The 12870-nt window shown below is 40.0% G+C and overlaps 1 protein-coding gene across 1 annotated transcript in view; it reads right to left on the minus strand.

The window, feature by feature from the left end:
* MRAP2 (melanocortin 2 receptor accessory protein 2) overlaps positions 1-12870 on the minus strand; it is a 27830-nt gene that overhangs the window by 6376 nt on the left and 8584 nt on the right. The window contains exon 2 of the mRNA XM_006870648.1: positions 6181-6280. Within this exon, the coding sequence (XP_006870710.1) occupies positions 6181-6280 (100 nt within the window). The remainder of the gene's footprint in view (positions 1-6180; positions 6281-12870) is intronic.

Consider the following 12870-nt stretch of genomic DNA (forward strand, 5'->3'; position numbering starts at 1 on the left):
AGGTGGCATCATTGATGGACTCGGGGGTGGCAGCGGTGGTGAGGTTGGCCCAGGATCGAACATTGTTTCGTTCTGCTGTGCATGGAGTCGCTATGGGTCGGTTCCGACTCGATGGCACCTGACAACAACAACAACAATCTAGTATTGAAGTTTTGAAGTGTTCTATGGGAAAAATAGAGTCCTGGTGTGGCGTGGTAGGATAATGCACTGGATTGCAAAGTCAGTGTGAACTGGTGCTCTTTGGAAACCCTATATAAGGTTGCTATGGGTTGGAACCAACTGTACGGCACTTAAAAACAGCAACAACATGGGCGCAATATTGCACAATGCAGGAAGCATCCATAAATGATGGAAGGAATACGCAGAGTCACTGAACCAAAAATAACTGATTGATGTTCTGCAATTTCAAGAGGTAGAATATAATCAATTAACAATGGTGTTGAAGGAAGAAGTGTAAACTGTACTGAAGGCATTGATGAAAAACAAGACTCAGAATTTGGTGGAATACAAATTGAAATGTTTCAACAAACTGATGCAGCATTGGAGGCCCTCAGTCACCTATGCCAAGAAACTTGGAAGATAGCTACCTGGCCAGTCAACTGTACAATATCCATATTTATGCTTGATCTAAAGGAAGGAGACTTAGTGGGATGTGGAAATCATCAAGCAATAATTAATATCATATGCAAATAAAATTTTGCTGAAGGTAATTAAAAAATGGTTACAGTAGTACAATGACAAGGAGTTACCAGAAATTCAAGATAGATTCAGAGAGAATATTGAATGAGGGGTATCATCATGGCATCAGATGGATTTTGGCCGAAAACAGAGAATACCAAAAAGATGTTTAGTTGTGCTTTTATTGACTACACAAAGGAATTTGACTGTGTGGATCATGACTATGGATAGCATTTCAAAGAATACATGAAAGAAAAAGTACAGGTAAACTGAATAATCTAATAGCCCATCTACTTTAATCACCATTCTCTCTAGACTTGTATAAGGGTTGTTCATGCTCAAACAGTGACTCCCTAAGGGCATGAATCATGTCTGCACATTTTAGAATCAAGACTAGAATCAGCAAAAATTAGGTTCTGAAGTATATATTCAGTGAACCATGATCTTTTTATTAAATCTCTTTCATCCCATTGTCACTCAGTCTAAAGTACTTATGACCAAATTTTTAGGAGGCAGGGGAGAGCATGGATTCAGTTGGTTAAGTGCCATTGAGTCCATTCCAACTCATAGCAGCCCTGTATAGGATTTCCAAGGAGCAGCTGGTGAGCTTGAACTGCCAAGCAACCTTGTGTTTCATAGTCCAGCGCTAATCCACAGCGCCACACCAGTCAGTTTACAGGGCTAGAAAATCTTGTCATATATCACTAACCTCTGGATTGCTAAGGGTCACCTGGATCTCACAGGTAATTCATCCTAGAAGCTTTGTAATCCAACTAGCTGAAGGGCCTTAATCTTGATCTGTCTCCTACCATGATTAGATAGTAGGAGACAGATCCAGATTTCTTTACATCATTATTCTTTACATATATAGAATTCTTTACATCAGGCAAAGAATTCTTCTCAGAAGTCTGATTTATTACTTTTAGTGATAAACCTGGCTAACAAATCTCATTGTCAGCTAAAATCAGTGATTTATATAGGTCTTACACTCTGAAGACTTCTATGCTAATGTTGATTTAAAATGGTCTTTTTTGTATTTCAAGTGATTCCCCCCTAATTGTCACTTCACTAATATTTAAAATATATTCTAGGGCAGATCTCAGTGTGTCAACAACCTATGACCAATAAGCTAAAATGTCACCTAGGAAAAACAGGGACTTAAGAGTGTTTGGAAAAGCTTGGTTAACATTCTGGGGCCAGACTACTCTCAATTCCAGGAACAAGAAGCAATGAATAATAGTCTGGGCCATCATCTGAGTGTGAAAACAGATCCGAAAACACAATGTATAACACGGTCTACATTTTCTCAGAGTTAAGAATTGGGTGCATTGACTACCCACGCTGAAGAACTAAGGAACCAGAACCAAGAGCATTTGGGTCAGGACAGTGGGCATACAGCCCCCACTTCCGAGGTCCTTTCCCTACCCCTCCTCCCTGAGACTGTACAGATACTCTCAAGGCCATCCACTCTGTTCTCACGCCTCATGGTCTCTAGGTGTGTGTGACAGATAAGTTTATGTGTCAACATAGCTGGTTTGTGCCTTGTTTGGTTCAACACTAGTCTAATTGCTGTTATAAAGTAATCGTTGTTGGTAGATGCTCGCCAGTCAGTTCTGACTCATAGTGACCCTATTCTGTTATAACAGAAGGAAATACTGCTCAGTTCTGCACCATCCTTACAACTGTTGCTATGGTTGAGCCCATTACATAAAGTTTAACATGTGATTAAATCCACTAGTCTCAAATAAAGCAGCTTGCCTTCCATAATGTGTGTATGCCTCAGTCAATCAGTTGAATTATCTTTAGCAAAATTGGGTCACCTCTCTTTGGAATTGACACAAATATGGATCTCTTCCAATCAGTTGGCCAAGTAGCTATCTTTCAACTATCTTGGCATAGATGAGTAAGTGCCTTCATCAGTTTGTTAAAAGATTTCAATGTGTATTTATTTCATCAATTACTGGAGCCTTGTTCTTTGCTAATGCCTTCAATGTACCATGGATCTCTTCCTTCAGTATCACTGGCTCTTGATCATATGCTACCTCTTGATAAGGTTGAATATTGACCATTTCTTTTTGGTACAGTGACTTTGTGTATTCTTTCCATCTTCTTTTGATACTTCCCGCATCATTCAATAGTCTAGCATTATAGCCTATTCCAGCCTACTACTCATCCCTCCTTTAACAGAGCCATGAAACAGTCAGTCACTCCAGAACCAAAGTTCTTACCCTACCGTGATTGCAAATGGAAAACTTCAGAAAAAACATTAGGCCCATTTTATTGTAGTGTCATTTGATCTGTGCAGTGGAAAGGATGGCAATGCCTGCCATTCAACACTGTTAAAGGAAAGTGCAGCCAGGGATGTCAAATATGTGCTCTTTATCCTGGGTGGCACTGTAGGATAAGCGCCAGACTGCTAACCACAATGTTGGTGGTTTAAACACACCAGTCACTCCTTGAAATCTATATGTCGGAACTGACTTGATGGCACTTGACAACAAGAACAATCCATTAAAAAAAAAAAAAAAGTGATTGACTCCTGGTCAGTTGCCTGGAGTTGTTCTGAAAAAGACTCTGAGGTCAAGGATTGGCTAAACCAAAAAGATGACAGAATTAATTAGTGATGGCCAGTGCTGTGTATCTGCCATCCTGTGTCATACTACTATTTAGGGATATGAATAATCTTTACATGTAACAGCAATGACAAGACATCATGGAACCGCTCTGTCCTGTCCTGAGATGATTCCATGGAGATAAAGAATTAACTTGTAGATTAAGCATTGAACCATATATTTGAGCTCCCAGACTTGATCAGGTTCCTTAACCGGAGTATCTGAGTTGTATATTCACAAAGCATCTGCCTGATATCCTAACTGAGGAACTGTTTTCCCTTTTCTTTTTTTTTTAACAAGCGATCAAGACAGTCTGATATGTAAAGCTATCAGCATTCAGACATGGTCGTTTTCTTCCTAGCCATCACTAGCATTTTCTACTTGGCCATCTTTCTACATATGTCTCATTTCAACTTGAGATGCACACAAGCTGAAACTAGAGGAGAATGAGGCAACACTTGAACAAGTGCAGACACAGTGTGAATGTTTAGGGCCTGGATAAGCCATGAGGTAATGGGTTTCTTAATACTTTCCTTCCTACACTTTACCCAAAGAAGCCCAGTGGATTGATTACAAACTGGGCTGCTAACCACAAGGTCAGTAATTATAATCTACCAGTTGCTCTGAGGGACAAAGATGAGGCTCTCTGCTCCTGTAAAGATTTACAGCCTCAGAAGCCCTACACAGGGTCGCAATGAGTCGGAACCAACTCGACGGCATACCACAATCACCCCATTCTTTACCCAGACCCTTCTCGTCTCCTGCCAGCACAGAACAGGTACACTAGGCTTTGCTGAATTGACACTGTAAGCCTAACTTCTTATGCCAGCAGTTCTACAGGAGTTATCTCACAGAGGCCTTACAATAATCCTAGGAAGTAGACACTACTTTATTTTTACAAATAAGAAACCTCAAACACAGATTGAGAATTGAGCCCAGAATCTCAATAAGTAAACCTGGAACTGTTTTACTTCAGGGCCCATGCTTGATCCACTAAGTAAAAGAAATACAGAAAAAACCCTAGCTGCCTGCTAAGATCTCTTGTTCAATAGAGGAAAGAGATTTAAAATGACAAATATGACATGGTAATACCATTGGTAAGAACAGGAACTTATGAGACTTTAGTTTGAAGCCTAGCTCTACAGGGTTTTATCTGTGAAACTGCAGACAGCTGCCTCAGCTATTTTTTTTCTATCTGTAAAATGAGAACAATTATAAGGTTTACTTTATCTTTTTGTGAGGATTTAGTGAGATTATATATAGAGAAAGTTATTAGTCCCTGGCATATAGTAAACACTTATTTAGTTCACTCTTATTATTAATTCTCAATGATTTATCATTCTTTCCCTCACTCCTAATTATCACAAACAGTGTTTTATATTAAAGTTGGTTTATATGGAAAAAATTAGTCTGCTTCACAAGAAAATTTCTACCAAATAAATGTCAAGTGTACTAAGATCTAAAAGCCTTTTAAATGGGTCCATTAGAGGGTTTTCCACATATCTGATTTTTTTTTTTCATTTTTATTACGTTTTACTGCAACCAAATGCTGTATTTTACTTTGTCAGACTCTGTATAAAAGCATGTCAAGCATGGCCATGACAGTTGACCCAGCTGTTATGTTAAGTTAGATTTTCTTTTTGACCTTGGGAGACACATATAGGGTTATGATGACCACTGTTCTCTGACTGAAGTCACTCAAAACCTTTATCAAAAAGCAAGACCATCTAATAGTCTGACTGAACTGCCAGTTGGAAGACTGGAAATGCAAGTTTCAGCTACCCAGGATCAATTACCATGATGCCTTAACAAAGTCACATTTTGTTTTGTGCTAAGGTGTTCTCATCCCTAAAATCATCTGCCTCCAACATCAAACAAAACCATCTTAATAGATAATAGGGTGTTGTCATTCCCTGACCATTCTACAAAATGTGCTGTAATCCAAACTTGTCCTCAGATTTTCTGACTACTGTTACAATGCACACCATAAAAAGTTCGCTGAACCAATATAATAAAAGCAAACACGGGTACAGATGTTTATGAGGACACGAAGAGAGGAAAAGCAAAGTTCATGTTTTTTGTTGGCTATTAAAGAGATTTTCAACCCTATGTATCCATGTTGTTGTTAAGTGCCGTCGAGTCGTTTCCGACCCATAGCGACCCTGTACAGGGTTTCCGAGGCTGTAAATCTTTACGGGAGCAGAACGCCTCTTCTTTCTCCCGTGGAACAACTGGTAGTTTTGAACTGCTGGCCTTAAGGTTTGCAGCCTGATTCGTAACCACTACGCTACCAGAGCTCCTTTAGGTTCCTATAAAGATTTACAGTCTCAGAAACCCTATACAGGGTTGCTATGAGTCCAGCCGACTCCACTGCATACCACTATCACCACTACGTGTTCATATAAGGTGCCCTAGTATCATAGTGAATTACAAGTGGGGCTGTTAACCAAAAGGTCAGCAGTTTGATTCTACCAGCTGTTCAGTGGGAGATAATAGATGAGGCTTTCTGCCCCCGTAAAGATTTAGTGTCAGAAACACTATACAGGGTCGCTATGAGTCAGAACCAACCACCACCATGTATCCATATGTCTCAATAAAATGGTGTTTTACTTTCATTTAATATATTTGCATTTAGATATTTTTTCTAGAACTTAATACCTGGATAAGCTCAGTAATGGGCAGAACTTTCCCCTTAACCCAGACATTTGTGGGTCAGAGAGCCAGGAGGAAGGCAGGATTGGATTCTGCTCCACAGATATCTGGTCCAGCAGCAAATCCATAGCCAGCCCCTCTTCTTCATCCATTGGAAGCAACCTCAGGCCTGGGTACTGGTTCATTTCTTTCCTTCCTTGATGGACTTAACAGGCATTTAGGAACAGCCCAAACTTACTCTTGGTGTGGGGCTCCTGTCTTGGTCAGCAAGGTCAGCACAAAAAACATGAAAATCACGAAGACTGCAAGACCAACCCAAAATCCAATTACAATGGAATCTGAAAGACAATTAATATTGGAATTAGTATTTCACTGTAACTTAAAATTTGACCATTCAAGGAATCTGAGCTACTTAGAAAGGCTTGAAAGAAAGGCATTCTTCTTACATAAAGATTATAGCAGACAAAACCTATGGAAAAAAACCCTACTCGATAATCTATGGGGTCATCATGGACTGTAATCGACTCTACAGCAGTGGATATCTTCGGCTGGGTTTTCTAAAGAAGCAAAACCAGTGAAACTTATATGTGTATGTGTATATATATACATACACATACACATATATAAAGAGAAATTTGTATCAAGGTAATGGCTCATAATTATAGAGTCCCAGGTCCCCAACAGAAGAAGAAAGCATGCTTTTTCTGTATGTCCATTATATTGGGAGCAGGCCACACACCCAAGAAAGCATCCTTTCAATTGATAGGCTGCTCCGCCAACCCAGTCAAGTTGACACAAAACCCTAATTATCACAGTCCACCCTCTGTCAACTTGAAACCTATAAACTATATACATAATCTCTAAGAAATTGGTAGTGTAGTGGTTAAAAGTCAGGCTGCTAACCTCAAGGTCAGCAGATAGAAACTACCAGCCATTCAGGCAGAGAAAGATAAACCTTTCTGTTCCTGTAAAGATTTACTGCCCCAGAAACCCTATACAGGGACACTATGAGTTGGAAAAAACTCCACAGCACACAACCACACCACCACCATGTTCCCTTTAACTTTCAGTCCTAGAAAGGGGTTTCTCTGATGGACATACTTTTCTTGACTTGATGTCTCCAAGGCAAACAATTTGCTTGAAACTCAAAGGGCCACACAGTTCACTTTTTTTGGCATGAATCTCCTATTCTCCCAGCAGTTCTGGGTTGGTGTGTATGTCTTTTCAAAAGCAAATATACCAACTCTGAAGGTGGGGCAAATTCTAACTCCTCCTTTAGCATATCCAATCAAGTATAAGCTGAAGGCAGGCTTACAAGCCCTCTGTAATCATAATTCCCAATATTCATTTTCATCATAGGTGTATGAGGGTGAGTCAACAATTACCTGCATTCTGGCTGTAGAATTTATTTTAATCAACTTTTAGAAAAGACAAATACATAATTTTTTGACATAATCTCCTTGCTTTTCAATACACTTGGTCCATCTGTCTACAAGCTTTCATATTCCCTTACTAAAAAATGTTTTAGGCTGAGCTGTGAACTACGAATGCACTGCTATCTGCACTTCTTCATCAGAGATGAATTTTCATCCTCGAAGGGCTGCTTTAGAGGACAAAACAAGTGAAAGTCTTATGGATCAAGATCAGGAGTATAGGGAGGATGCTTTAATACCTCAAGCCAAAGTTTGTGCAGAGTGTCAATAGTGTGGACAGAGGTGTGCAGACTTGCATTGTCATGCAAGATCACAACACTCTTGGATAGCAGTCCTCTGCATTTAACCTGAAGTTTAGGCTTCAGCTTTTTCATGAGCATCTCACTATAATGAGCATTGCTGATTGTTAAACCTTTTTCCTGATAGTGTTCCAATATTGGCCCTTGAGAGTTCCAGGAAACTCTAAGTATCAATTTTCCAGCTGATGGTTGACTTTTGAACATTTTCTTGGTTGACGTTTGAGGATGTTTCCATTCCATACTCTTCCTTTTACTCTTGGGAAACAGACAAAGAAAAAGCAGCAGTTATGTGGGTTGTGGAAGGGTCACAGCCCTAAGAGAAATCATGAGGGTTAAGAAACAGGAAAGTGGTGAGAATTTGAGTATCGCTGTGACATAATGTTGTAAATGTTTCCTTGAAAATGTAGCATCAAAGCTTCCCATACCATTACAGTTTAAGTAGATCTGCTAGTTCACATTCCCCTTTACAAGAAATTTTCCATTCTCAAATTATTTTCACTTATTTCCCCTTACCTGTCACATGACCTTGAACCCATCCTGAGTGTTTCACGGGGAACATTAACGATTCCCCTCATCCTAAGAATACTCAAACCCTCTTGAAGTTAAATTTACATGCTGAGTTTCATGGGCACAGACACTGCATTGAAACAAGCAAAACAGAGCCCCGAGTGCTTCCCAAAGCACCCTTTCCTGGGAAGAAGTTAGAACACAGATGCAATGAGGCCAGATGGTTAAGGAAGTCAAGAGAAGCCTTCCAAAAGGGTTACTAACAAAGCCAAGCAGTCACAGTGCATTCTGGCTAGAAAAATGAGCTACTTAGAGATGACTAAGGGAGTGGAACAAATTGCCCAGGGGAATTCCAAATAGGATGTGTCATAATAAAATAATATTCCCTTATCGTGACCTTTAATGAAATGAAAGCTGAAAGCTAGCAGCTGCACAGTGCTCACTGAAATGATCTTTTTCTTTGTGGATTACCTTTCCTACTCTAGAGGAGGACTAAAATAAACTACCTCATCCCTCTTCCTCTATTTTTCTTTTCCTGAGAATAAACTATGATCTTTACCCATTTGGGGGTTGCATAAAAAACTGGAACTAATAATTAATTTGAAAGAGAGGGTTCAGGGCATGAAAGCCAGCAGTGTCCTCACACCACTTCCAGTTTGAAGGTAGAAGGTTCAGTTTTGTGATAGAACTATCGGCAAGGAGTGATGTTCCGGTACTTGTCTCCATTATGCTACTGATAATAGCCTGTGTAAGCTCTAGCTCTGCTTCTTGTTCTGATGACCTGACTTTTTTTCAAAACTTTTTATTGTGAATTGAATGAAGGTTGACAAGATCATCAGCTTTATTTTCAATCAATCAGATGTTTTGCTTCACCTATATGTTTATACTCCCCCCCACAACAACAATTATTCTGCTTACTCCCTGTTGCTTCCCTTTTACATCTTATTTTTCACAAATAAACAAAGTAAAAATATTAGATGTACACATAAACAAAACAAAAAATATATATTCATTTAAATGTCTAAAGAACACATTTTGCAAGCCAGCTACCTGCCCTTAGGCACACAGCCTTTCTCAGTCCATGGGCTTAGAACCCAGGCTGCTCTCTCTCCATGCCTTCCCCTTTGCCACCATCTCTGCTGTCACCACTTTCCTAGGTAGGATCTCATGCTCCACTTATACTCTTCCTTCTTGATGGTCCTGGGATCCTCCATTCCTGAAATGAAAAATTAACTTCTCCCCTCCTTTTAGTTACACATCTTTTACTATTATAGTTGTAACAATCACAATTAACCCTGATAAGAATTAAATTGAATCATAAAATCCTGTCACCATCATTCTCAATTCTCTTTTGCTAGATTGATTTGGAAAAGAGGATAACTATTCAGTGGGGATTCTACATTATGAGGATACCCCCTCATTCTGAAAATAAGCACGCTCATGAAAGCTTGTAAGCCAGTACTTTGTGCCTTTATATTCCCCATTTTTTACTATCAATATCTAAATTACCCATTTCTATCAACCCAGTGCAAGGAGCTCTGGCAGCGAAATGTTTACAAATTGGGCTGCTAACCTCACAGCAGTTCAAAACTACCAGCTGTTCTACAGAAGAAAGATGAGGTTTTCTGCTCCTGTAAATATTTACAGCCTCGGAAACCCTGTACAGGGTCACTATGACTCGGAATGACTCCATGGCACATAACAACAACAACAATCAACCCAGTGCACTGAGAAAACAAGTTTGATCCTTGATATGAAGAATCCTTCCATTTCAATTAGAATTTTAAGCAACTGCATCTATAAGCATGGGTCCAATTCATCAAATTGTAGCAGTTTATAATTGCTCACAGTATCAAGCATGTTTATCTTCATCTGATGGTGTTTGGGTCAGCTAACCATCCAAGCTAGGTCAAATGGGTACTAGCTTCAAGTTTGGGAGTTCACACACACACCTCCCCACACTTCAGACCCATTGGCTGCTTCATTCTCAGCTCTAGTCCTAAGTAGTTAGGTCAAGGCCCATGGGCTCAGGAGTTCACACATCTCCCTAAACTTCAGACTAGCCAGCCCTGACTCTTCTCTCTCTCATCTCAAGGCCAAATGGTGTCAATGGAACATGGCCAAACTCAGCCCATGTCTTCACTGCTGCATTTCCCCCACTGCTACTCACAAGCTGATCAGAGTAGTCACCAGCAAGCATACTAGACTGCTCGTGGGCGATCTCTTTGAGTTTCAGTCTTAGGAGGGGTTTTCCCTGATGGGATAACTTCTCTTGCCTTGCTGCCTCCAGAGAAAACAGCTTGCTTGGTATTCTAACAGCCTAACAGTCTGCTTTTTCTCTGTTGGTCTTTCTTTCTATTAGAATCTTCTGTTCTCCCAGCCATACTGGGTTGGCCTGCAACCCATTCTGGATTGGTCTGGGTTGGTTTTTCAAGTAGAAATGTCCCACATCAAAAGGTTCTGGGTGGGCTTCAAGATTCTATCTAAGGCCCCATACTCTACAAAGGCTTTACAAGAAGCCTATTTCCCTGGGGAAATTTAGTGGTGTTGTGGGATAATGCACTGGACTGCAAGGTTGGCTTGAACCATAAGGTCAGAGGCTCTTATTCACCAGCCCCTCCTCAGAAACCCTATACAGGGTTGCTATGAGTTAGAATTGACTTGACAGAACTTAACAACAACAATCAGTTATAGGCTGAAGACAGGCTTACAAGCAATCCATAATCATAATTCCTGATATTCCTTTCTATCACACTTATATGTCTATTTTACAATAGTAGGCAGGGGAAACAAATATCCACAAGACAGTCAAACATCCAAATCACAGAACACTGTTGTTCCAAGGTTGTTTATAAATCACTATTTACGTCTATCCCATTTAGCCCATGCATACCTCCCTAACTCTTTCCCTATCTTCATTGTTCATTTACCACCCTCCCTCTACTTGTAAGGGAATATTGAAAGTACCATGAACTGCCAAAAGAGCAAATATATCTGTGTTGGAAAAAATACAGCCAGAGTGCTCTCTGGAATCCAGGGTGGCCAAACTTCATCTTTCATACTTCAGACATATTGTCAGAAGGGACCAGTCCCTGGAGAAGGATATCATGTTTGGTAAAGTGGAGGATCGGAGAAAAAGAGGAAGACCTCCAATGAGATGGACTGGCACAGTGGCAGCATCAATGGGCTCAAACGTAGCAACAATTGTGAGGTTGGTCCAGGATTGGGCAGTGTTTCATTCTGTTGTACATAAGATTGCTATGAGTTGGTACTGATTTGATGGCACCTAACAACAACAACTCTTTATGTGTACTGCCCTCCCCATCACCTGAGATAACATGTATCTAACCCCTAACCTGTGAATTACTTTCCTCTCCTTCCCACCCATGGCAACCAAAGAATCTTTCTTTTAGTATATAACCAGACTCCTTGCTGACTCATCCATGGGTGTACCTGGCATGTGAAAAAAAACATGGAATTTGGCCACTATTGTTGACTCAGAATAAGAGTATACTCTACTAGTGTTTTCTCAACTCAGCAACCAGAGAGGTCCTGGTAAAGTGTACAAATGTCCATTCGCTGACCCACTGACATTTGCTTCTGTTTTATCTTAGTACCCCCTCTCTCACCCACCTGAACCCTTCAGAACTGACCTATTTCTCTCCTGCCTTTTATAGCAAAACTCTAAATATATATCCGTATCTTTTCAATTCATCTCCCATTTTTTCATCCCTCAGTATCCTATTAAATAAGTTTTCAAAAAGATTGTCAGTACTGTCTACATTGTAAATCCAACATTTAAATCTCAGTCCATAACTAACTTAGATCTGGTAACATTCTTTGGTACAAATGATTCTCTTATCCTTGAAAACCTATCTTCACTTGGCTTCCAGGATATCATAATTGCCTAGTTTTCTTCTTACTTCTCTATTCATTCCTTCTCGGACTTCTTTGCTGTTTCCTCCTCAGTGTCTCCCTCACTCCCAATTTCTACATGCTAGCAGGCCCAGTGCTCAATTCTTGAACCTCTTTAGTTTTCTTACTGCACTCACTCATCCACCCTCCTGACTATGAATACCATTTATATGCTGATGACTCTCAAGTGTACACCTCTTCTCTTTTGTCCTGTTGGGTATCTAACAGGCATCTCAATCTTAACAGGTCCAAAATGAGCTCCTGATGTAGCTGCCAAAAATCTCCTTCCTTTATCTGCCCCATCTTGTTATTAGATATTGTCGAGTTGGTACCAACTCATGCAGACCTTATGCATACAGAACGAAACACTGTCTCGTCCTGTGACATCCTCAATCATTGCTAAGCTTGAGCCCAGCGCTGCTGCCACTGTGCCAATTCCTTTCTTGGGAGTCTTCATCTTTTTCACTGACCCTCAACTTTACCAAGCATGATGTCCTTCTTCAATGACAAGTCCCTCCTGATAATACATCAGAAGTATGAAAACAAAATATGGCCACCCTGGCTTCTAAGGAGCATTCTGGCTATAATTCTTACAGCTCAGATATGCTTGTTCTCTTGGCAGTCCACAATACTCTTACATCTTTCCTCTAACATCATAACTCAAATGCATCAATTTTTTTTTTTTAATTTAAGGTTTTTATTGTGGATTGACTGAAAGTTTACAGGGCACATCATCAGTTTCACATTCAACAATTCATATAACTTGTTTCATTA

Source organism: Chrysochloris asiatica, unplaced genomic scaffold (assembly GCF_000296735.1).
Source record: "Chrysochloris asiatica unplaced genomic scaffold, ChrAsi1.0 scaffold00146, whole genome shotgun sequence".
NCBI classification, from domain to species: domain Eukaryota; kingdom Metazoa; phylum Chordata; class Mammalia; order Afrosoricida; family Chrysochloridae; genus Chrysochloris; species Chrysochloris asiatica.